The 23,934-nt window shown below is 47.8% G+C and overlaps 1 protein-coding gene across 18 annotated transcripts in view; it reads right to left on the reverse strand.

Moving 5' to 3' along the window:
• The window catches only part of Ppfia1 (PTPRF interacting protein alpha 1), a 77,133-nt gene continuing 53,199 nt past the window's right edge, over positions 1-23,934 (reverse strand). For 2 of the 18 annotated variants that reach the window (XM_006230720.5, XM_006230715.5), the window contains 15 exons: positions 23,274-23,303; positions 20,577-20,728; positions 19,430-19,602; positions 19,048-19,141; positions 15,592-15,673; positions 15,302-15,502; positions 13,044-13,106; positions 12,529-12,555; positions 8,963-9,138; positions 8,773-8,870; positions 6,168-6,343; positions 5,625-5,693; positions 4,276-4,441; positions 2,336-2,406; positions 6-1,242 (listed from right to left, as the gene is read on the reverse strand). In XM_006230720.5, the coding sequence (XP_006230782.1) occupies positions 2,348-2,406; positions 4,276-4,441; positions 5,625-5,693; positions 6,168-6,343; positions 8,773-8,870; positions 8,963-9,138; positions 12,529-12,555; positions 13,044-13,106; positions 15,302-15,502; positions 15,592-15,673; positions 19,048-19,141; positions 19,430-19,602; positions 20,577-20,728; positions 23,274-23,303 (1,566 nt within the window). In that variant the 3' untranslated portion in view covers positions 6-1,242; positions 2,336-2,347. Of the gene's footprint in view, positions 1,243-2,335; positions 2,407-4,275; positions 4,442-5,624; positions 5,694-6,167; positions 6,344-8,772; positions 8,871-8,962; positions 9,142-12,528; positions 12,556-13,043; positions 13,107-15,301; positions 15,503-15,591; positions 15,674-19,047; positions 19,142-19,429; positions 19,603-20,576; positions 20,729-23,273; positions 23,304-23,934 lie in introns of all 18 variants that reach the window. The other 16 variants (XM_039108131.2, XM_039108121.2, XM_063286708.1 and 13 more) reach the window with 11 other exon arrangements.

Here is a 23,934-nt window from a genome sequence, read left to right on the forward strand (position 1 = left end):
TTAACTGGCAGTGGAAAATGCTGGGGACTTTATTGAAAAAAAGCAATAAATAACACTGTGATAAAAACAGTTCAGAAGTTGACTGCACAGACTTTGTTATATAATCAGGAGGGTCACAAACGATTAACAGAAAAACAGAACAACCAACTGTCCAGATGAATTAAAAGCACAAAGCAAATATAAAAGCCTCTCCCTCATCAGCTACACAATAAATATGCACATTTGTGCCTGGGCCCTGTGGCTTCTTAGTTCACTGAAGTCAGTCAGGAGGCTGCCAGGACAGCTGAGTGTAGAACTAGGTCCACTCTTACAACAGTTACAAATAAATGTAAGACGGTTTACACAAGAAAAATAAGGCCTTTATTGGAGTTGCAGGCTGCCCGCTCCACCGAGGTCTCTTGCTTTCACCTGCTCTGCCCCAACCAGGGAACGAGCACCTGCCCCGCCCGTGATTGGTCCTTGAAGAGTAGGGGGGGTGGGGTGGCTGCAAGGCTCCATCAGCTGCCACCCTGCCCCAGTAGAGTGCTGCTCCCAGCTCAACATACTGCTCAGCCTCTGGAGACAATCCACCCATGTCCAGAGCAGGGCCAGGGATGTGGTCAGGGGTAAGGGCCGTTCACAGAGTCCTGACCATCAGTCTCAAGCCCAATGGAAGCCGAGATTTATGTCAGATAAAGTACGGTTAGAGTCAGTCATGAAAATATGACGGAAAACGTCTGGAAATAAAGTCTGCTTCTTTCAGAATGATTGTTGCAGAGCTGCAGAGAGGAGATCGCACATGGCTTGTATCATGATGACTTTATAAACGTAGCAAAATTCTTTCCTCTGTCAGGTTCATCATTAAAAAAATTAAACAGGAATAATTACAGTAAATGCATAATTTACAAAAGCCCTATATTTGCTCAGATTTACACACAAGCATTACAGTACATTCATTTAAAAGACTAAAATTAGGTATAAGAACATGAATTGACTCAAAAGGATATTTATAGCCTAGCTATACATGGAAGAGTAAGTAGCTGTATAAATGAGGAGGTGTAAGTGTACATAAATATAAGAAACGGTCAATTCTAAAATATTTTCTCTATGGTATTTGTGATTTGTTTTTCTCTTCACTAGTTTAAAAACTCTGTAATAAAATATCTTGGGTCCATATAGCAAGAGTTGCCAGATGGGGCTCCACGAACTCTGCACCGCTGTGCCGCAGTGGCGTGCGTCATCTGTAGAAGTAGTGTGGGTAAACTGGAAGTAAACAGAGATATTTCCTCTCAGCACAGGCTGCCCACACAGGGCCACCCATAGCCACCTGTCACCTAAGCCCAGTCCCCAAGCACATGTCTAAAAATACTAACTAAGCAGAAAACAGACAAACAAACAAACAAGACCCCAGTAGAACAGCAGTCCTGGGAAAGAGGGGGCTTAGGAGCAAGGAGAGGTGAGGGCAGCCTGGGCCTAGGAGAGCCACCCTTAGCTCTATGTTTAAACAGCTATGTCTAGACTGATGGCCGTGGTGTCACAGCATCACCCACTGATGACTCAACAGCACAGAAGGAGTCACACATGGGGAGCTGTACCTGAGCAGCTCAGAGTCACACCAGTGTAGAGGACTGTTCTCACCCCCCACCCCATGACATCAGCCAACACCTAGGGCAAGGCGATAAATATATACTTTAGAAAGTCTAGAAGGGGGCTGGGGATTTAGCTCAGTGGTAGAGCGCTTACCTAGGAAGCGCAAGGCCCTGGGTTCAGTCCCCAGCTCCGAAAAAAAGAACCAAAAAAAAAAAAAAAGTCTAGACAGATGGCTCAACAGTTAAGAACACTGGCTGTGGGGTTGGGGATTTAGCTCAGTGGTAGAGCGCTTGCCTAGGAAGTGCAAGGCCCTGGGTTTGGTCCCCAGCTCCAAAAAAAAAGAACAAAAAAAAAACAAAAAAAAAACACTGGCTGCTCCTGCAGAGGACTTGAGTTCCATTCCCAGCACCCACATCAGGCACCCAAAGCTGCATACAACTCTAGCCCTAGGGGATCTGACACCCTCATTTGGATTCTTCTGACACCTGCATTTACACATGCATGTGCCCACTCACAAACACACACACATACACACACACACAGAGAGAGAGAGAGAGAGAGAGAGAGAGAGAGAGAGAGAGAGAGAGAGAGAGAGAAAACCAGGTTTTCACACTCTGTGGTCACCAAGCGTCAGGAGAACTGTATTCTTTCGGTTCCCAAATAACTGAGGTTGGCTCTCAGGTTCCAAAGCTGCGAAAGTCAGGTGACATGAAGTGGCCCACCTGGGCTGTACTGGGGGTGTCTGGAGCAGCAGCTCTCTACTCACCAGCAGGAGGCTCTAGCAGGAGTAAGTCCTGACTGTGGCAGAGTCCAGCCTCTGTGCTCCGGACACACTACCTGTCTCCACAACCATGGGAGGAAGCATGCAAACACAGCGTGCAGTTAGTGTTAAACATCACACAAGGGGACAAAAAAAGACATTCCACACTACCAGGACTTCCGGTGCGAGGGGAAGGCAGCCTGCTGTGGGGAAGGAGCCAGGCAGGAACACCATGGTGGCCCAGAAGCTCCCTGAGAGCCTGGAACCTGGCGCTAACTCAGAAGCAGCAATGAGCAAGCGTCACAAACACCATCTCAGGCATCCATGCAAATGATAACTGTGAAAGGGACCACCATGTTTCTCCTGAGGCTAGACCACAGACCTTATAAAGGACACTACACCTCCAAGCATCCATAGGTAAATTCAGCCCCAAGAGGACCTCTGGGAAGGGCTGAGGCTACACTCCTGAGGTGTGTGTGTGTGGGGGGGGGGGAGTGAGGGGGCAGAGCTCCATGTAGTGGGGCTGAGGTGAAGGGGAGGCTGACCAGGACAGTGGCTCCTCTAAGGAAACCAATGCCCAGATTCAGTTTCCATCAGAAACTGTGGAAACCACTGAGATACTGGCTGTTATTTAATAAACAGCCAGCATGGCTTAAAAGACTGAATGGGCCTGTGTACAGGAGAATGTTAAGCTCCCATAGCCACACTCTGGGAGCCACTGGGACAACTGGCTTTGTGGAAGGAATGCCTGCCATGAACACTGCACCTCGGTTTTCCTCCCTCAGCTGAAGTTCTCAGCACAGCCGGTGGCCAGCAGATGCCTTCTCATATGTGAGAGTAGAGGAAGCCGCCTCCACACCTAGACTCCTATGCCTCTTTCTAGGCTGCTTTCTCTTCGAGCACTAATGCTTGACTGAGGAAGTGTGAGTTTTAATGAAGAAAGCCTGCATGTGCCCATTCAGCCTCAGCTAGGCTGGCACAGCAGGCTGACACTGGCTCTTATGAAGTTGCTATGAGCAGACAGACTAGACCTTCCCCTGAAACACAATACTGAACCATGGCCAAAGCAGCCAGAGCTTTCTACCTGATGTGCTTTCCAGGAGTCCAGCCCAGTGAAGCTTTGCCCCTGTGCATGTCTCTGCCTTATGCAATGAGACCAAGAATCCCAAAAGAACACAGCTAACCATCGCCCATATTGACAAAGAGGGGCTTGCTTGCCTGTTAGGACTCAGGTTTGGCTGCTTCCAGTATGTGGCTGTCAGTTATTAAAACCTCCTTAAGTACACAGGGCATAGCCAGAGGGCTTGCTCAAAAACACGCCTGCTCAAGGTCATGTGTCTTCTAGCAGCAAAGTTCAAGGCAAACAAACCTCTGACTTCTATCCTGTCAGAAGCCTGGGGTTAGCTGTGCCCCACCATCTCTGGCTGGGGCCTGCCTAGTTTCAGCATATCTTTCCTGTCCTATTAATGGGACATACGACTAACAGAGGAAAGAGGTGGAAACTGCATTATTTACAATTTGCTCAGACCAGCTGTTGTAGCTTATGCTTGTAATTCCAGCATCCACAAAGCTGAGGCAGGAAGCTTACTGTGACTCTGGAGACAACCTAGGCCACTACAGTAAGACGCTGTCTTAGGAGTGAATTGAGGTAAGGGCTTTGGCATACAACATGGAGCAGGCACACCTGTGCTGCCTGTCAGGTCCCATCCCACAGCATGGGCTCTACCCAGTTCCAAGAACACAGTATTAAGCCTATGGAAAACAGGTTAAGATTCAATCAAATGAGGGTTTTCTTAGTTTCTGTTACTTTGGTAGTTAATCGTGACGATCCAGTGTTAGGGTTAGCTGAACGACAAGTACACCTGAGCATGCAGCTGCACTCCAGCGGCCTGGGAGCAGCCAGTACCCACTCCCCACATGTGGTGGTTGCAGGGCCCACCACATACCGTCCATCTGAACCTTCTTTGGCTGCATAGAGGGAGATGACATAGAGGAGGTGACCCGGAAGTTGGCAGGCAACGTCTCTGCAGAGCCAGAAGCCAAGCCACGGATGTCCTTTGGTCTGAACTTCTTCCTCCAGGAAGGTGCCCTCCTGAAGCTTTTGTCATCATCCTGGCAAACCAAGGAGACAAGTGCTAACCAACAGCCATCAGCCAGGCCCGTGTTCTTCCAAGGTTGTTGGATCACAGGGCTCTGGCAGGTGTCTAGCTAACGTTTGCCATGACAGCACAAGTGGCTGCCCAGTCCAGATCTACAACAGAAAAGGGCTGTGGGCACACTCCTCCTCTGGTCACCCTGGAGAGCTTAGGCCAGTCCTGGGCTGTGACCCTTGCCACACAGAAACCACCTCACAGACTGGGACACAGCCAACAAGATTTGTATCTTCAGAGGTAGCTTCTGTTCTCTGTCAAACCAGAGTATTTTTCAAGGCCCAATGATAACAGTTCTTACATGTGATGTCATAGGTTTCAAGAGGGGAGAAATAACAGTTTTGAACAAACATATTTCTCAGACACATCTCTCTCCAAGACACAGTACTCTGGGCAAGAATGACCATTTCTTTTTTTTTTTTTTTTTTTTTTTTTTTTTGGAGCTGGGGACCGAACTCAGGGCCTTGCGCTTGCTAGGCGAGCGCTCTACCACTGAGCTAAATCCCCAACCGACCATTTCTTAATATAAGATACAGTTGCTGCTTCTGGGCTTCACCGAGTTTTATTCCTTGATAAAGCATTTATGGGACATCAAAAGCCAACAACAGTAAGCCAGGAATGCTGAGGTACTTGTGACTTGCTAAGGCAGGATGCTGCAAGTTCAAAGCCAGCCTGGGCGATATAGTAAGACACTGTCTCAAAACAAACAAAACCCTAAATAGAAAAAAAATTATTAAAATCATGCTTGCTGGACAGTAGTGGCTTGTGCCTTTAAATCCCAGCATTCAGGGGCAAAGGTAGGTAAATCTGAGTCTTATAAAGGGAGTCCCAGACAGTCAAAGCTACCCAGAGAAACCTGACCTTGAAACAAGCAAAACAAAACAAAAACCATTCTTTTCTGGGCGGGACATGGTAGACAGTGTAGGTCTCTCAACACCAGCTTCTGTGTACATACACATCTGGATCTATGAACACACTCCTTAAGTAGCATTTCCCACATGGTTCTAAATATGCTGAAATGTGGCCCACACAACACCCATGAACACACGTGTGGGCTGGGCTGAGTTCTAGGGATCGATTTCCAGCCCCAACAGCAGAAAAACAAGCAGTCCAAACAGAACGAGACCATCAGGCTAAGCACTCACCTCATCAAACCTCCGATCAGTCCCGGTGACCAAAAGGTTGTTGAATTCTCTTTCCAAGACAGCGCGAGCCTAACAGTGAGAAAGCCACCAAAGCTTTCATAAATTACTAAGAAGGGTGCTGGCATATCCCACTGCCAGGGACACCCTGACCCATGATGGAATCCAAAAGTCCCATCTAGTCTGTGGTTGAACTTGAGGGGAGAGGAGCCATAGTAAGTGCTATGCAGATGGCTGGGAGTATGAGCTAATGTTGGTGTTCTATAGAGAAGTGGAAATTTCACATTTTCAAATATGCTCATGAAGCAAAGAAAGTTAAGTAAAGCAATGGCCACAAAAGTGAAATTAATAAAACTTCCATGTAGTAGCTTGAAACAGAGTGGATGGAAGTGTAGGGTTGCCCCTGGTGACCCTATGGGCATCCCCTCACTATGGAGATACAGAAGCCTTCGCTAGCTACACAATGTTAAGCTTCCCTGAACTGGAGGGAAAGTGAGCATTACAATCAGTACTTCTGGAACACAGGCCTGACAGCTCTGGGGTCACCTGTGTATTCTGTGTTGGAATCTGTAACAAGAGTGCCAGGGCGCTGAAATCGAACGTCTCGTCCAAGGCCAGAAGTGCGCCGTGAACACCGCTCTCTATTAGGTTGTTGGCAAACTCTTTAAGGCCGATCGACAGGATCCAGCGAATCACCCGATCATTGCTCCAAACAAGCACATCTATGAGAGAGTAATAAAGTCAGTGTATGGTGGCCAATACCCTGCAGCACAGGAGAAAGGCTCCCTGCACAAATTCTGACCCTGCACACTCCTGAAACAGACCCAAGCGCCAGGTGCCAGCATCACACACACCACAGCCCTCACACAGGAACCCTACCCACGCCACTCAAGAACCCACTGGAATTACTCCAGGGAACCCAGGGGAGAGAGACACAACTTACTCCACTTCTAGGAACAGAATGGAGTGACAGCCTACAAACCTGAGGACCAAGGCAGATTCTCCCTGTCACAGACAGACCCACCTCCACTTGCTCAGCCTGCCTGTTCCAGGCAGCTACCCATGGAACAGTTTGCTGGGATGCTGGGCACCCCCACTCTCTCCTCCACAAGAAATGTGCAATGACCCAGGGAACCAGGACAGTGCTGAGGAAGCTCCCATTGGCTAAGCAGCCTGTGGTCCTTGGTCTTCTAGGGTCTCTTCTGTATAGCCAATGTATCTTGCATTCAGACTTTTGCTCAAGGTAAAGGTTTTTATGTTAATTGGTTTTTATGATGTGCCTTGATTAGGGTTACTATTGCTGTGATGGCCATGATCAAAAGCAACTGGGAAGGAAAGGGTTTAGTTCTCTCATCAAAAGCAGTGAGGGCAGAAACTCACGCAGGGCAGGAACCCGGAGGCAGGGGCTGATGCAGAGGCCATGGAGGGACACTGCTCACTGGCTTGCTCAGCCTGCTTTCTTATACAATCTTATACTACCAAAATTCTCAGTACTAATTAAGAAAATGCCCTACAGGTTTACCTACAACTGGATCTTATGGCAAGATTTTCTCAACTGAGGCCCCTCCTTTCCAATGACTCTACATTGTGTCAAGCTGACCTGAAACTAACTAGCCAGCACATAACTCAAATATCTTCAATGTTTTTCTCATTTATTTTCTTCAGACTGGGTGGGTCTTACTTTGGAGCCTCAGCTGGTCTTGTACTAATGGTGCTTCTGCCTTAGCTTCCTAAGCGCTGGGGTCACAGACATATGTCACCATGACCAGTACTCATGGAGAAACTGAAAGACATTCTCTAGCACAGGGGCTCAGGAGGCCACACATCATGACAGGTACAGTACTCCATTAGCACTAATGGAGAGCTAAAAATAGTCAGTCTAAAACTATGCCCAATCACTTCCAAAGACAGTTCCTGTCAAGTGCAGGAAGACAGAGGGCCACAGAGAACAATGCAGTAGATTCAACATTCTGCCCCTAGATGCTGCTCTGAAAAAGAGGCCATTCCCGGTACACAAACTGCCCTTTCTTTTTTTTTTTTTTTTTTTTTTTTTTGGTTCTTTTTTTCGGAGCTGGGGACCGAACCCAGGGCCTTGCGCTTCCTAGGTAAGCGCTCTACCACTGAGCTAAATCCCCAGCCCCACAAACTGCCTTTCAAATGTGCGGTTTGATTTCATTTTTCTTTTTCTTTTTCTGTTGTTGTTTGAGACAGAGTTTCTGTGTAGCCTTGATCGTTCTGGGATCCACTCTATAGACCAGGCTGGCCTCGAATACATACAGGTCCTCCTGCCTCTGCTTACTCAGGAGTGCTGGATCAAAGGTGTGCACCACCATTGCCTGGCCGCCTTTCCTCTTTTTCATATTTTGTTTTTCGTATTAAAAACAGCATTTCGGGGCTGGGGATTTAGCTCAGTGGTAGAGCGCTTACCTAGGAAGCGCAAGGCCCTGGGTTCGGTCCCCAGCTCCGAAAAAAAGAACCAAAAAACAAAAACAAAAAAAAAAAAAAACAAAAAAAAAACAAAAAAAACAGCATTTCTAGGGCTGTGGTGAGCAGCAAAGAGATTAATTGAAAGAGACTAAAACATCTAGTGCTCACTCAGTTCAGAACCACTGCTAAAATCATCAATGACTTCCTGACTTCTCAAACTATCTCTTCAAGCAAGTAACTGTCTCCACTGCTGGGGCTGCAGCAGGGAAGAAGGCCCTAGAGGAGAGCAGCCACCCTACAGCCTGCTCTGCTCCTGTATGTGCCCCTCCCTCATCCATGCTGCTATCCTCTCCAAGAGCTGACTGAGGGTGGCCTGGGGCCTCCTGCCTTTCCTGTGGGATCAAGACCCCTGACTACCCCACAGCTATGCATTTCATACTTATGCAGCATGCAGCAGACGCATCATTGTTCTGCATTTTTAAATGTCAACACATAGGACATATATAACCAAAGGATGTCAATAAATGTCACAGTTAAAGTAGCAGCACTGATGACTGTACAGGCATGCTCTCTATCATTCCTCTCCATCTTCCTCAGGTTAGGCCAGTGCCTCCACCTAAAGCCTTCCGGAAGTCTTCCTAGTGCTGCTCAACAGATGTTCCACCCCACTGAAGCTGGAGCACAGGTAGCAGAAGCCAGACGACTGCCCAGGCAGGGAATTCACCTCTTGTCTCATTCTGACTCTCTTCTCGTTTTCTTTCCAGTTCTTTTCGATCATAATTCAACCTTCTCAGGCACATAATTCCACACTGGAAACTGTTTCTGTTTACAGACACACAACAAAAAGAGATTATGCAGCGCTAGCAACAGGGCAAGCCTCAGGGCAGAGAGAAGCAAAGTGAGTGTCCACTTGCCTATGGAAGCTGTCGACCATCTTCAGCTGCCCTCGAAGGTCTTTCTTGGTCAGGTGATCCAGCATCCGGGCATCGACAAGGCACTCCATGAAGTAGCTGCGGTACTGCGGCAGGCCCAAGCTGGGCAGCCACTCGTTGCCAATCCACTCGTGGTTCATGTCCCCATATGCTAGCGTCTGCTTTTAGTAAGTGGGTGATGTTAGTTCTGGGTTTCAAATCTACCACACTTTCTAAAGACTAAACTAATGACAACATTGGACTTGGTAACTCCTGGGTGATTGATCTCCCATCCCCATCACTTAAAAGTTAGTAAGACTTCAGAAAAAGGGAGTCATTAAAAGTCTAGGGCTCACTGCTGAGTTAACCTATCCAAACAAGTCACAAGGAAACCACAGGCAACTGCAGAGCCCCTTCTGAACAACTGTTAATGTAGCAACTCAGAATGACCACGACTCATGAACAAGTTTGAAGGGGAGGTTCAACTTGACTCATTAAAATTATCTCTGGATGGCTTTGACTGCAGATTTAACACTTTTTCATAAATAAAATGTTTATTTAAAAATCAGCAAAAGTTGATCAGAAAAAAAATTTAAGAAACAAACCGATAGCTAACAGGACACATATACAACTATAAACAAGACATAAACACTCCTTCCAACCACAAGCACAAGGGGGTGGGGGGGTGTATAAAGCAGCTTTTCCTTGAAAAAACTCAGCACGGTGCAGATTGAAGTAGCAAGTATCAATTAACTACTTGGTTTACTTATGTTTTCCAGAATTCTCCACCTGACACCAGAACACTTCCCTTCTTTTTCTTGACAGGGTAGGTACTACCATGCTGCCAAGACAAGATGTGGAGCTTCACACTGCATCCCATCAGCCCATGTGGTCCTGGGAGGCCACTATCTCAAGGACAGCACATCATAGTCAACTTTTTGGGTTGCTCAGCCTCCTAAGGCATGGATGACAGCTGCACACCCCCATAACACATCCAGGATGTGTTTGGCTTGGTGTGGTGCAGACGGAACCAGGCCTCATGTACAACTTGGCCACAGAGCCACACCCAGCTCTCAATATGCTGAGCTGCACAATATTTTCTGACTCAGAAAAAAATGAATCAGAATCTGTAACTCCAGTACTTATGAGGCTGAGGTCTGAGGACTGCTGCAAGTTGAAAATCAGCCTGGGCTACAGGGCAAGATCCAGCTTAAAGACAGGTAGAAAAGATGGGAGAAAAAGGAAACTAGCAACTGGATAAATACAGGATCACATATCCACCTATTCAATAAACCAAGACAGGATGGTTGTTTAAAGCTGAAAGTCAGAGACTGGCCTGGGTAACACTGCAAGACTTTGTCTCAAAGGGATAAATAACAGCTAAAAACATCTAAATACCTTCCAAACATTTGTAAATTAACGCACTTCCAAAATAATAGTGCAAGGATCTGTATCGCCATCAAGTCAATCAACAGCACACTAAAATAAGACCTGATAATATGAGGCTTATTGTCATGGGGGCATAATCTGGGTCAACATTTGGGGAAAAGAATAATACTACAAAAGACAGAGAAACACCACGTGAAAGGCTGCCCCCCTTCACTGTAGAGAATTCAGCATTCTGGGAATGGAGTCAATCGACCTTCAAGCAACACAGAGCACCTGAGAGAAGTGCAGCTGTGTCCTCACTAACTACCAGCACTGAACCGCCAGCAAGAAGACACACAAAGCCAGTGAGCAGGGAAGGAAGTCATTTACAAAGGACACAACCAACTGAGACTGGAAGCTGCACTACAGCCAGCTTCCCATTCCTACAGACTAAGAACCAACTGGAGCCTAGGTTAAAAACATCCCTTGTAATGACTGAACAGGTCTGCGCTGTGGAAATGAGCACCTGCAAGTAGTGAGAACAGGAGACGATGCTGGGAGAAAAGAAGACCGCTTCCCTCCACTGTTAACCTGCTCCAACCAACAAGGACACCGAAGAGCTACTAAAAGAACTATTCTACTACTGTCCCTAAGTACTCTTGATCGTCACAAGATGCCACTATCCTCAGCACAAGGACCCACTTGGATCTGCCTTCTTTGAAGGGCAGAATGAGGAAAATCCTATAAAGGGCCAAATGAGGCAGCACTGTCCCATCCAAATGCTTCCCATGCATGTCAATCACTTCTGTGTGGTGGCAGCTGCACTGAAGACTTAGTCCAGGGAGCCTTCTTTTCTCCTACTATGCTGAAATGACCTAGGAAAGGAAGGACACACAGAGCCAGATGTCCTAGGACAGAGGAAAACTGCACAGCCCAGACACAACCCAGACGCAGCAAAACTTAGGCTACAAAGAAGCAGGGTCATGGCCACACCGCTTGTTGATGGTTCTGAAGTGTCTACAGGCTATCCTGTGTAGGAGAACAGGCAGAGACCTCTGCCTAACAGCTCAGATGGGAAGAGGATTGTGAGGGAGAAGGATACAAGCCCCTTCTTTCACACCCCACTGCAAAGTATGCTGCTCACACTTCATTGCCTGAGACAGCATCATTTCCACAAGAAATGGATATGTGAGGTGCACTGTGATCATCAGAAATTAAGCAGCTGACCTTCCTGACTGCCCATAAGCAGTTGCTAGCCAGGCTGAGTAATGGCAGGGAGAGGCAGAGCACAGCAAGACCAGTGGACTAAGCCTATGTCCTTTTTCTGCATCACAGCAACACCTATATAGAGGAAGGCAGCTGCCTGTGGCTGGGAAAACTAAGACTATTACTTGTCCAGGTCTACAGCTCAGCCATGCTAAAATCCAGGGACAGAACAACTGTCATTCATCTAAGCTACCCGAATGCAGAGATGGCAAAGCACTCAGGAAAAGCTCCTTGGGTGCTGAAGAACTGGGGACTAAGAATGCAAGCACAGTGAGAAGGCTCAGGGGGCAGAAGCACTTACCAACAAGCCTGAAAGCAACCCTGGAACCCTGGGACCTACACTGGGGAAGAGAAGCGACACTCCTGCGTTGTTCCTTTAACTCCTATGGCATGTGCACACACAGACACAGATAAACACAAATAACTAAATGTAATGAAGACTTTAGCAGGAAAATGCAAACACCCATGAGACAGGAAGAAGCCTCACTCTGAGAGTCCCCCAGGGAGATCTTGAAGTCTCTGTAGCATTAGGGCAGCACTCAGTAAGACACCAACACAGAGATACAGGAAAGGCATCGTGTCTTTGAGGTTTGCAAATTATTTCACTTTTTCTACCAAGAGATCTTGAAACTAAAGTCACTCCAGCAGGGAATTCTGTGCACACTTAAAAGATGTGGGCTCCTGTGTGAGGGACTCCACACTGACAGAAGCCTGAGCTCGTGAAGAGCCACCACAAGGCCTCTGTGAGACTATTCAAAGTTGTCCATGAGACGCTGCCAAGCCTGCTCTGGGCTCGTCTAAGTTTTCAAGTCATTAACCACACAGAGCAGACTGGGATTCTAAGAACATCTAGAAAGACAAGTTCCACACTTCCCCACCACAGACACTTTCTGTTGCCACACACTGAAGGTAGGTAGGTAGAGAAAGACGCCAACCTGAGCCCAGCTTCCCTCCTCGTCTTCCTGATGTTACGTGGTTAGGAATGCAAAAGAACAAACCGTTAGTGTTTGTAAGCTATGGTAAGGCAAGCAGGCAAACGTGGATAGCTGGACATGTGAGCATGCTGGGATCACAGCAGCATGCAGTCTGTACAGCACCAGCAGCCTGGGGTTTTCATGCAAGAAACACATCCTTTCCATGCTAACATATCAGTAAGAAGGAAAAGCTGGGTTTCACTATCACAGTGGTGCTAAACTCAGCTCTCTCCCCAGGGCAAATCAATTCTATCTAAATGAGCATGTCTGCAACTGTAAGATCCTGGAAAGAAAAAACTAAAACAAAAAACCCCTCCAGTTTGTACACTTAGTTGATACCCTAAAAAGGGGGGGGGGGGGAGAGGAGAAGGTCTGAAATAACTGAATATTAACACTTTCATTCCCAACAGAAAGGCCAAAGCCCAAGCTGGTCTGACACAGCACGTGCCCTGCGAATGCAGGCTGCAGTGACTAACCGTTTGTGGCGTGGCTGTGAGTGTTTCCATCTCTTCATGTGTCAACCAGACATTTCCTGTGGTCTAAGGTGCCCAGTGCACCAGCCATATCCCGGGGCCAGGGAAGCATGACAGAGAGGAGAGGGCACACAAATAAACTTCAGGCACAGGAGCCTGAGGCAAGGGCCACTCTTCACAGAAAATGATAAAAGCCACATCAGCCCAGCCCTCCTGCCGGCAGTGATACTCTGCAAGCAACTGCTCAACAGAGAAGCGCTTACAGCTTCCAGGGCTGAGCTGCTGTGTCTGCCCCTGAGGTATGCAAAGAAAAAAACAGCACCCATTGTAGACTTCTAGAAGTGCTGGCTCTCTCACTATCTTACAACAATCTCACTGGACTGAAGGTGAGACTCAGTGCAAGGCCCTGGGCTTTATCTCCAGCACTTCCTAAAGGAATCCCTCCCACAAGCAGCCTCATTCCAACATCAGCAGAAGGCCCCTCTTCCAGCTGGCAGGTATACACCAGGTGACCAGCCCAGACAGGCCAAAATTAACCATACCATGTCCCCTTTGCCTCCCTGTCACAGCCAGAGACAGGACCAAAATCTACATGCGTGTTACTGTAAGCTCAAGGGAGGAATCTATGCCTGTGCCTGACAGTGTGGAGGGAACACTTCCAAGCTAAGGAAGTCGGAGCACCTCATACGAGCACAGCTGAGGAAGACTTTGGAGGGGCCTCAATGAAACTACCAGGGACCAGGAGGGATTGTGGCAACAAATGCCATTCTCTGGATAAGAGCTCTGAGCCACAGCTGAAGACAGAACCCAGGGTTCATCCTACAGAGAACAGAAAAACTTCAACACTTTAAAGTAAGTCTGAGTTGGGGTGAGGCCTTAAGCTGTTGCAGAAAGGTATGTGCCAAAGGTACTTCAGGATCTCTCCAGTCACTCAAGCTAAGTCAGGAGTACAGCCATGTCTGGCTTTCCCCTTGGGCTGATTTTTACAGAGAAAAATTACTGTCCAGTGAGAAAAAAAAAGTATATTCTCTGGTACCCAGGACACTGGGTGGCAGCAGCTATCCCTCACTAGCACCATCCAAGGTGCTCCGCAGAGCTAGCGCTCCGGAGAAAACGCAAGCAGCTCACTCCTTACATGCTGCCACAGAGCCCATGCCAGGGCAGAACTCACAGATTGAGGAGGAAAGGAGCTGGATGCCAGTGAATTTTAATTCAGCAAAATAAGTCTAAGTGTTCTTCCCTTGATCTATGGTCCTGCATGCTCTGCTGCGACTTAAGGCAGGGAGGGAGTGCCCTTCCTGTCCACAGCCTACCTAGAGGGAGTACTGCAGATAAAGAGGGCACAATCCCACCTCTGTGACAGACTGGCTACAGGTCCAGGCCAGCAGCCACCCCTGTCTGGTCAGAGACCCTGGATCCCTACTGCTGCACTGTGAGAAGTCTGGGCAGAGGACTGTGTGACCTGCTCAGCAAGTTGCTTATTCTGTGTGAATGCACATTCCAACTCTGCGTGGTCAGGGGTCATCAGGCATGAAAGGCAAAAGGCAGGAGGTATAGAATAAATACTTTTTAATTCCTGCCCAGAAGCCCTTGGGACAACGGGTACAATAAATGCATGTAAGGTTTTTTTGTTTTGTTTTTTTAAATAAATTATTTATTTTTATGTGCATTGGTATTCTGCCTGCATGTATGTCTGTGTGAGGGTGCCAGAGCCCCTGGAACTGGAGTTACAGACAGTTGTGAGCTGGGAATTGAACTCAGGTCCTTTAGAAGAACAGCCAGTGTTCTTAACTGCTAAACCATCTCTCCAGCCCCACATGTGAAGTTTTTAAGAATCAATTTCTGCCTTTAAATATCTTTCTTCTTGAGGTTGTTCTAGACAAGCTTTCATTTTTAACCTAGTGGGGTCTACGTATGTTATCCCTCAAAACTCTGATCCTCATACTCCCATGAGATCAAGTGGGCCTCCCACTCAACTTCAGCCAAGCTTTCCTGAAAACCTTTATCCAATGCTGAGAATGAACCCAGTACCTTTCACATGCTAAGCAAGTACTCTACACAGAGCTATACCCTAGCCCAAAATGCTCGCTAGTCTTGAGTCATTCAATTCATACAAGCAAATTCTAAGGCATCTACAGCCATGTTTTAAATGAGTCCTTCTGGGTGTTTCAAAGACCTAAGGAAGTGGGTGGGGTGGTCTGTAGTCTTCCAGGAGATAGTCCCTCCTCCCAGAGCACAAGAGCATGCAACTGGAGACTTACCGTCCTAGATGTGGGTGGAGCAGAAGGGCTAGTCAGTGACATTATCTCTTGGATAGCCAGCCGCAGCTTCAGCCTGTGCAAGGGGTTGCTGATGCCAATCTCCCGCTGGATCTCAGTGTCTGACAGGGCTGACATAATGGCACCACTCTTGACGTTTGCTCGGCAAGCAGCCACATACCAGGCAGGCATCCCAACCCAGAGCTAGACATGGAAACGAGAAGGCCAAAGCATCAGGCAAGTACGAGAGGACTTGGTGAGTTCCTATAACACAGCTAGTGACAAGGACTCACCTCTAGCCACACCACCACAGTTGGCCCATCCCACTGTGCGAAAGGCAAGCCTTGCCTGCGGGCCTCCTCCAGCAGCTCATGCCTAGGAGGGAGACACATTCAAAAGAGCCAGTTAAGTGGGCATCTCTGACCAATTTCTAAAACACAACAGTCCCAAGCTGCTGGCACACTGGCTTGTGTTTACTACAGAATGCCTGCATTAGGAGCTGGCTGAGTCCTTTATTCCCCAGAGAATCCAACCTCCTTTGAAAGAATGACCACCAGCTTGAATGGCACCCAGTAGTGCTCATACCTAAGTTCATATAGCACAAGGGCAAAACCTAGGCACCATACCCTTTTACCCTGGCCAGAGAGCACATGCAGGTTAACAGATGGATACCTAGTGCTGAGTGTCCTTACATCTACGAGAATGGTACTCCCCCCCCCCAAATTGCAAATAATGGGGCACACCTTTAATCCCAGCACTCAGGAGCCAGAGGAGGGTAAGATCTCTGTGAGTTCAAGGCCAGCCTGGTCTACATAGTAAATTCCAAGACAGCCTGCACTACATATTGAGACCCTGTCTCAAAAAACAAAGACAAAAAAGAATGGTTGGAAGCCCTTGGGAACCAGCACAGTGGGCAAACTGCATCCTAGCACACACCAGGTGTGGCTTCTATCCTCACACACAGGTTCTTTCTAAAAATTACATTTCTCCCTGTGTGCATGTGAAGTGGCCAGAGATTCCAGAATCTTTTTTCTCTAAAGGCAAATACTTCATGAGAGATCCAGCTCTGCAAAACCAAAGCACAACCCCAAACCCTGGCTCCATAATAACTGTCAAGAGAGAGACTTTCCCTCCAGTCAAAATGCCACAGACAGCTTCAAGCCTATCTGCTTCAGCCACTGTTGGCTCCTATTGCCAATGGCTGCTTTCTGTCACTGCCTCTGGCTAGGGGCCGATCCCCAAGGCAGCAGCACTGTTTGGTGTCTCAGGCAGAGTCAAAATAGCACTTCTGATCTGAGGGACAAGGCTACTCATATACTAAAAGAGACAGACAAGTGTGCTCATGTGGGGCTCAGGAAGTAACGATCTGTGGGATTGACACCAACCCTAGCTACAGGGAGGGAGCCAGTATTTTGGGGCACCAACTGGTGACTGGGGTACTTTCTGCTTCCTCCAGACAAACCTTCCTCAAAGACAGCTGGTATCACTTATCAAAACAGGCAGAGAAGCCACAGGAAGCTGCACAGTCACTCCTTACAGATCAACCCCAAATAAAGATAGAAACTCTGAGCACACAAGGCAGTGCCCATTCTGGGTATATGGCCTGGCCACAAAGTTTCTAAGCTAAGTTCACACTGAATTGGACTAGGTCCTCCTCAACAGAGAAGTTTGCTAGGACTTCTGATAACAGAAGTAACAGATCCAAGCAACGAACAGGTAGCTAGCGAAGCAAGTACACTACAGCCCTTAGTTGTTGCCTGGAGCCTGCTGCACCCTTGGGGTGCCCTGAGCTCCCTCCAGCACTGGCAAGAGCCTTTGCTGTTTCTTAGAGCCATGCAGCAGCAGAAACAGTGTAAAGGCAGTGAGACATGAATTAGGAACTAGTCAGATGACATTGAGGACTATCAATCACAAAAAGCAGGACCCAAAAAGGTGGCTAGCACTGGCTTCCCTCTGCCTCCTTAGCCTTCCCTATTGGGCGGTTTGTAACCGTACAGCCCAAACGGAGCCATGACAAGGTTGCATATCTGAGTCTCAGATTTCTTCTTTTTTTTCTTTTTTTCGGAGCTGGGGACCGAACCCGGGGCCTTACCACTGAGCCAAATCCCCAACCCCGAGTCTCAGATTTCTTGAGGGGTGCACCTCTCTCCCCAATCATGTCATGGACATAATGTCAGAACTACAGACACAGAAGGCTCGCTGACTTAACCCTGAGATGTCTTGTGAGAACATTACTACTTCCCTCCTCGCCATTGAACCTGGAACTGGGCTGACCCCTGGATCTTGACAATACCCTCCCACCTCCGCCAGTTTTCCCAAGTAGGATTTCCGCAGACTCATTAGACTGCCAACATTCACTTTCTAGCTATAGAGCCTTCCTGCTTCACACAACTGTTAAAGTAAATGTACTAAGAGGGATGTGACAGTTCATGCTTATAATCTCAACACTTGGGAGGCTGATACAGGAGGACTGTGATGAGTTTGAAGCCAGCCTAAGCTACACAGAAAGACCTTGTCACAAAAGGTGAGGAGGGCATCTAACCCCCTTTCTTTTTTTCTTTTAGTTTTTTGAGACAGGTTTCTCTGTGTGTAACTCCAGCTATCCTAGAACTTGCTCTGTAGACCAGGCTATCCACCAGGTGCTGGGATTAAAGGCATTAGCAAACCATGTGCAGTGTAATCTGGGGGCATAAAAGTTTCCTAGTGCTGTCCCAGGAGTCAAGAGGCTGTTCTAATACCAAGTTTCATACTGCCAGACGGCAGTTCCCAAGGTGTTGTAAAACATTTTACTCAGTTCAAAGGCAGCAATATTCCAGATCAAATTTGGATGGTAAGAAGTTTCTAAAAATTTCCATTTGCAGAGTCCTGAAGGTTAGGAAGCCCACAGCACTGTTAGTGGAGCCTGGTTCTTATGTGGGGCACTGACAGGCAGAGCTCATGACTGGAAGTCTCAACAGCAAGGCCAGCACCACCCCAGGTGCAGTGCACTGTCTCTAGAGCACTCAGATCCTTTGCAGAGCCTCCCAGTCAATCCTGGCCCAAGGCCTCTTTTTCCTTCTGAGTTCAGCTGTCACTTGTGGTCTACCCCTCGGCCTGTTCTTTGATGCACTGTTTCATCCTATCTACCTGCCTCCTTCATTGATTCTGAATGCAGCAAGCTGTCAGACAGTCAGTCTCTGCAGAGGAAGCCCACACGTCTGTGTCCCTAGAGTGAAAACAGTAATTCTCTTCAGCACAGAGATTTGGTTTGCTGGCTTTTTTTTTTACTCTTTGCAAACCCAGGGCCTAGCACACAATGTGCTTGTTCTACCCTAAGCTGCACCTCCAATTTTTCAAGACTTAGTAAAGAATTGATACTTATTTAATAGGTTACAAATTCTTTTTTAAAAAAGATGTGTGTGTGTGTGTGTGTGTGTGTGCGCGCGCGCGCATGCGTGTGTAAAGGGGGAGTATGTATGTGTGCATATTCATGCATGTGGGTACACTCCAGTTACATGCGGAAGCGGAGCTAAACATCAGGAACCATCCTCTGTCATTCTCCACCTACTATCTGAGACAGGGGCTCTCGCTGAACTTGAAGCTTGTCCACTTGTCTAGGCTGGCTGGCCAGCAAGCTCCAGGCATCCTCCCGTCTCCACCTCCCCTCCCCTTGGTATGCTGTGCATGCACATAGCTATGTACAAAATTTGAAACCTCAACACCATTCACCCTGGAGACTGCCTCCTATGGAGACACAATGAGAAGCTTACTTTTTCTGAAGTTTCCGGTTTTTCTCAGCTTGCCCTCCCAGTTTGCTGAGTCCCAAGGCATCTTGAGATGAATTTTCTGTCTCTGAAACACCAGCTACAAGGAAGCAGAGGCCCCAGACTAAAGTGAACCAACATGGTAGGGTTAAGTTCAGCCTCATTCTCTAAAGGGAGAGTTAAGCTTAAACAGCCCAGCAAACTGTTTAAGACAAGATGCCTTGTCTATCTTGTCTTAAACTGCTAGCCATTGCTATTTGAGTCATATCTGCAGACCTTTCGAGGGCCCACATCCCGTAGCATGGTGGCATGTGGGAGACAGGCAGACACAGAAGCACCCAGGAGCACCTCACACCTTTGTTAAAATGCTTACTGCAAACCTACTAACCTTGCCCTGGTGACTCCTTGCCCAGCGGACCAGGCCGGCCCTTTTCCTTCTTCCCAAATAAGCGGCCAATGGAGGATTTGATGCCCTTCTTCTTTGGGGCTTTGTGGAGGGAGTCCTGGCTACTATTGCTGCTGCTAGGGTTGCTCACGGGACCATCCTGGGAGCCTGTGGAGCTTTAAGGAAAGAAAATGGACATTTACCAGGGGCTGTATCACAACACAGGAGTCTGCATCACAACACAAGCACTGCAACACTTCCCTGAGCTGTTTTTAAGACAGGCTTTCACTCGAGCCTAGGCTAGCCTGAAACTCATGACAACCTGCTTCAGCCTTGAAAACACCAGGTTGATAGCCATGAGTCACAACACCCAGACGGACACTCTACAATTTTAGTATCTGCTTCTGAAAGTTCCTAAGATGCATCAAATCTCTCAACAGTATGCTGTGCAGTGACACAGGCTGCCAAAAATCACAAAGCAAAGGTTGGTTCTGAAACCCCAGCTTCTTTAGGAAGCTGTCATACCTCTTAAGGGGAGGCCTGGCCTCCAACTAGCTTACAAAGGAGGCCTAGACTCAGCAGAGATAGTTGCTTGCAGGCCAGCAAGTGAGAGCAGCAAAAAGGAGGTGCTCATGGGGACCAGAGAAATTAACTGTCGGTCAAGAATGATGTTTACTACCTGCAGAGCTGGGTGGGAGCTACCATTCATATGCCCTCCCCAACCCTACTCAGGATAGCACAGAAACTCTACAAATGGCTATGCAATGACGGTCTCTATCTCACCAACCAAACACCTATTTTCATGACAAGAAGCATTAATAAAGAGGTAGGAAAAACATGGACTGCCCAGCAAGTTGAAGACCCATGAAGGCCAGAGAACAGGAGAAACCAAGCTGTTGGTAGAACAGCATCATCCAGAACCACACAGGCACTTGTATGTGAGGAGCAAGGCTGTGAGGTCCAGGAGCATCATTCTTCACAACATTCCCCAGACAGGACCTTCTGCTGGAAACTACCAAGGGCAATGTTAGTGACTTCAACTGAATAACCTGGAACTCTTGTATGTTTGATCAAGTTATGGTTAATATTCTTAAACCCCAAACAAGCACAGTTCCGCACAGGGGCTGCTGTCTTCAGCCCCACTCCTTACTTCCTCAGATCCCTGATGTCCTCATGGCTGACCGTGTGCAGCGCACCCTTGTGCAGCCTGTCTAAGCGCAGAGGCCTTGGGGAGGATGGGGGGGAGGTTTCACATTTTATCGTCGTCTTGTCGTCTCGTACCTCTTCTCTGGAAGCTGGCAACTGAAGGCAAGATAAGGGCAAGAGCAGTGAACAATGTACTAAACCCCAGCTTAAACATCTATTAGCCACTTTCTGCTAGCACAAGAGGACAGACACATTTTTTTGTTTGTAGTTTTGTTCTGAGATGGGACCTTGTGAGAGCACTACCACTTCAGCTTTCCTAGTGCCTAAGTTACAGGAGATGCCACTGTGTCTGGCTAAAAGGCTGCATTTTAGTTCATACAATCTTGAGGACTTCTGTCCAGAAGGGAACCAAACAGCATAAAACAATGTAATTCACAGCACATCTCCCTGGAGAAAGTATGGAGCAGGCAGGCACAGGACACTAGCAATTCCTCCCTGAAGTAGTCTGGGGACTTCAAGGGCCAATGCCTAACAAGGCAGCCAAGAACTGATCCATGCTATCAACCTCATCCTGGCCAACACATCAGGGCAACCAGCTGTCCTGACCAGGAGTTCTGACAGCCTTCCTCAGGTCTCTCTGAGGGAACACTGTAGAAGCAGATTCTTTTCCAGCAAGTGGCCAGCATCTTCCTGTCTGGGGCTTGGGAACACACAGAACAGCGTGAACAGCATGAACCACACCCATGTGCACGGCTGCATTTCTGGGTGTTTGGACTACTGCAAGCACATATGCAGTTTAAGACCTTTGGTTTAGATAGAATAATCCTGCATATGTCATTAAGATGGCCATGAGCATAGACAGAGGGTCCACAGCCATGAACAGCTTCGCCCAGTGGGGTCCTATGGATCTGCCTGCACTATCTGGTTTCATGAAGTCCAGCAAGCATCTGCATGCCCAAGAGGACTGACAGCTGACTGCTGGAATGGCACTAAGGGGCACTGGTCCCACTGCAGCCCATTTGCTCAGCATCAGGCTGCCTCAGCTCAGGACACTAACTAACCAGTAGTCATACACTCTACATCTCCCTGTCTAAAATGATCTCAAAACAGCAGTGGGCATCATAGGTCTGAGCTGGGTTCTGAAGGGCACACGCTAAGCATGCAGGAAGCCAGGAGTCCATCGCCTTCTCCCTAAAGCTACAATGGCTAGAAACTTTGGAGAAAATGTTAACAGCTAAAACTGCAATCAGTGTTTAAGCACAAAGCAAAGAATGAGTTCAGGTGCAATCCATATTGTGGGGATGTGCACTATTATGCTCTTAAGCAGAACCTCACTTCAAAACAACTCTCAAGCTGGTCCCAAATCCTGACCGAGACTCACAGGTGGGCCCTCTGTGCTCCTTCAAGAAGGGGTGGCACTAGGACTCTTCAATGGTACCAAGTAGAGAAGTGACCTTCACTTGCCAGTGATACTAAAGGAGAGGCAAGGTACACCACATGCAACATCTAACCCAAGCCTGGCTCTGCAGACCAGGTCTCCATGCTGGAGTGGACTGTGGCTCACACACTGCTTCCTCACAGACACAAGCCAATGGGGCTGAGAGGACCACCATGCAAGGCAACTGGAGAGTTATGTCACTATAGCCACCTTGCCTGGCATGGTTTCTTTGGTTGGAGACAGGGGTAGGGATGGGGTCTTGCTTTGTATTCCAGACTGTCTTAGAACTTGTGACTTTCCTGTTGTGCAAGGGCACTGTCTGAACAGCACAGATACATAGCTTTTTCTTTTTAAATTTAAAAAAAAAAAAAAAAAAGGCAAGAAGACAACAAAGCCCAGCACCATGAGGACCATGCTACTGGCACACATCAGTGGCAGATGGGGATGGAAGTCACCCCTGCTCCACAGTGCAGTGACTAGGAAGTTTGGTGACAGGGCAGGGCTCCTTGACTGGAGCACGGAAGATCAGAAGTAGAACGTCTAGGTCAACCACCAAGAGCTACTGCCAGCTCTTCCCAACTTTGCCTAGCACACCGACCTCACTACTGACCACTAGATACTGCCAGGAAATCAGGGCAGCTGGCAAAAGGCCACCAGCTCAGCTTTTGAAGTCAGACAGACCTGAACACATCCCTGTGCCCCAGACCATGAGACAGACACTTGAGCTCCACATTGATAAACGGAGTAAATGTGATGACCTGTATCCCACAGAGATGCAGAGAGTTTAAGACAATGGTTCCAGTGCCCAAGAGGCTGAGGAAAGAGGATTGCCTTGAGTTCAAGGCAGATCTAGGCCACCCAGTGAGTTCCAGGGCAGTCTGAGCCACAGATTAAGACCCTTTTCTCAAAGAAACAAAATTGTTAATAAACAAACAAAAACAATGCCTTGGCCACACTAGGCCCATGGTTGGCATGAGCATGAGCTCCCTGTGAGCCGGCCCCAGTCTTCACCACAGCACACCCCTGCAGCTCTGCCTCCAGAAATCTTAGTTTCACTTCTGAACAGTGAGTGGACAAGCATGCAACCATCAGACACAAGTGCTTCGGCCCCAGTATTTCAGGGACAGGCTTCCCACACGACCACCATCAGGTCATGCAGGGTCAGACTAAACACTGCTGTGAGAAGTCAGTTACTTCTCTTCATATCACAGCAGTGTGTTATTCATGGAGACACAAGGTGTGTAAGGTCAGCAAGTGATTTACCTGTCTCCGGTGCTTCCTTAAGTCACTAGGCTGACAGATGCGTGTAAAGAAAGGAGAGAGAGAGCTGGTTTACTGCACATGTGGGGGAAAAGACTCAAGGACCAGTGAGGCAAATAGGCTAAGCAGGGCCAGAAGGACAGACACAGGTTTAGCACTGAGAGGAAATATCACTGAAAATAAACATTCTCAAGACAGTTAAAAATGATGCAGGTTTCCCAGGAGGCAACACTAGTTATTACTTGGCTAAGGCTGAGTCTGAACATAGGAATTGGATTAAAACCCAGTGGATTTCTCTGAGCCAGCCTCTGCAGCTAGTTACAAACACATAGGAATATAATAACTCCTCCAGGAGCTGTTACAAAGTCAAACAAACCTGTTCTGAGTTAACTGTCTACTGCACATTAATGTAAAATCCCTACCTCTATCGAATTTTATTTACGTTTTCAAAACAATGTTGTTTAAAGCAGCAGGAGTAGAGGCTCCCCTCTGAGAAAATGTGTGGAATGGTGGGTACCAGGGAGAGCCTTTACATCTTACAGAAATTTCTGATGAGCGTTCATCAGAGACAGCAGCAGGTAGCTGAGAGCCATGTGATACTAGAACCAAAGTGCACAGCTCCCATCAGTACCACATGAGGTTTGTCATCTCTGCAGAATCACAG

The sequence above is a fragment of the Rattus norvegicus genome, chromosome 1 (assembly GCF_036323735.1).
Source record: "Rattus norvegicus strain BN/NHsdMcwi chromosome 1, GRCr8, whole genome shotgun sequence".
Taxonomy (NCBI): domain Eukaryota; kingdom Metazoa; phylum Chordata; class Mammalia; order Rodentia; family Muridae; genus Rattus; species Rattus norvegicus.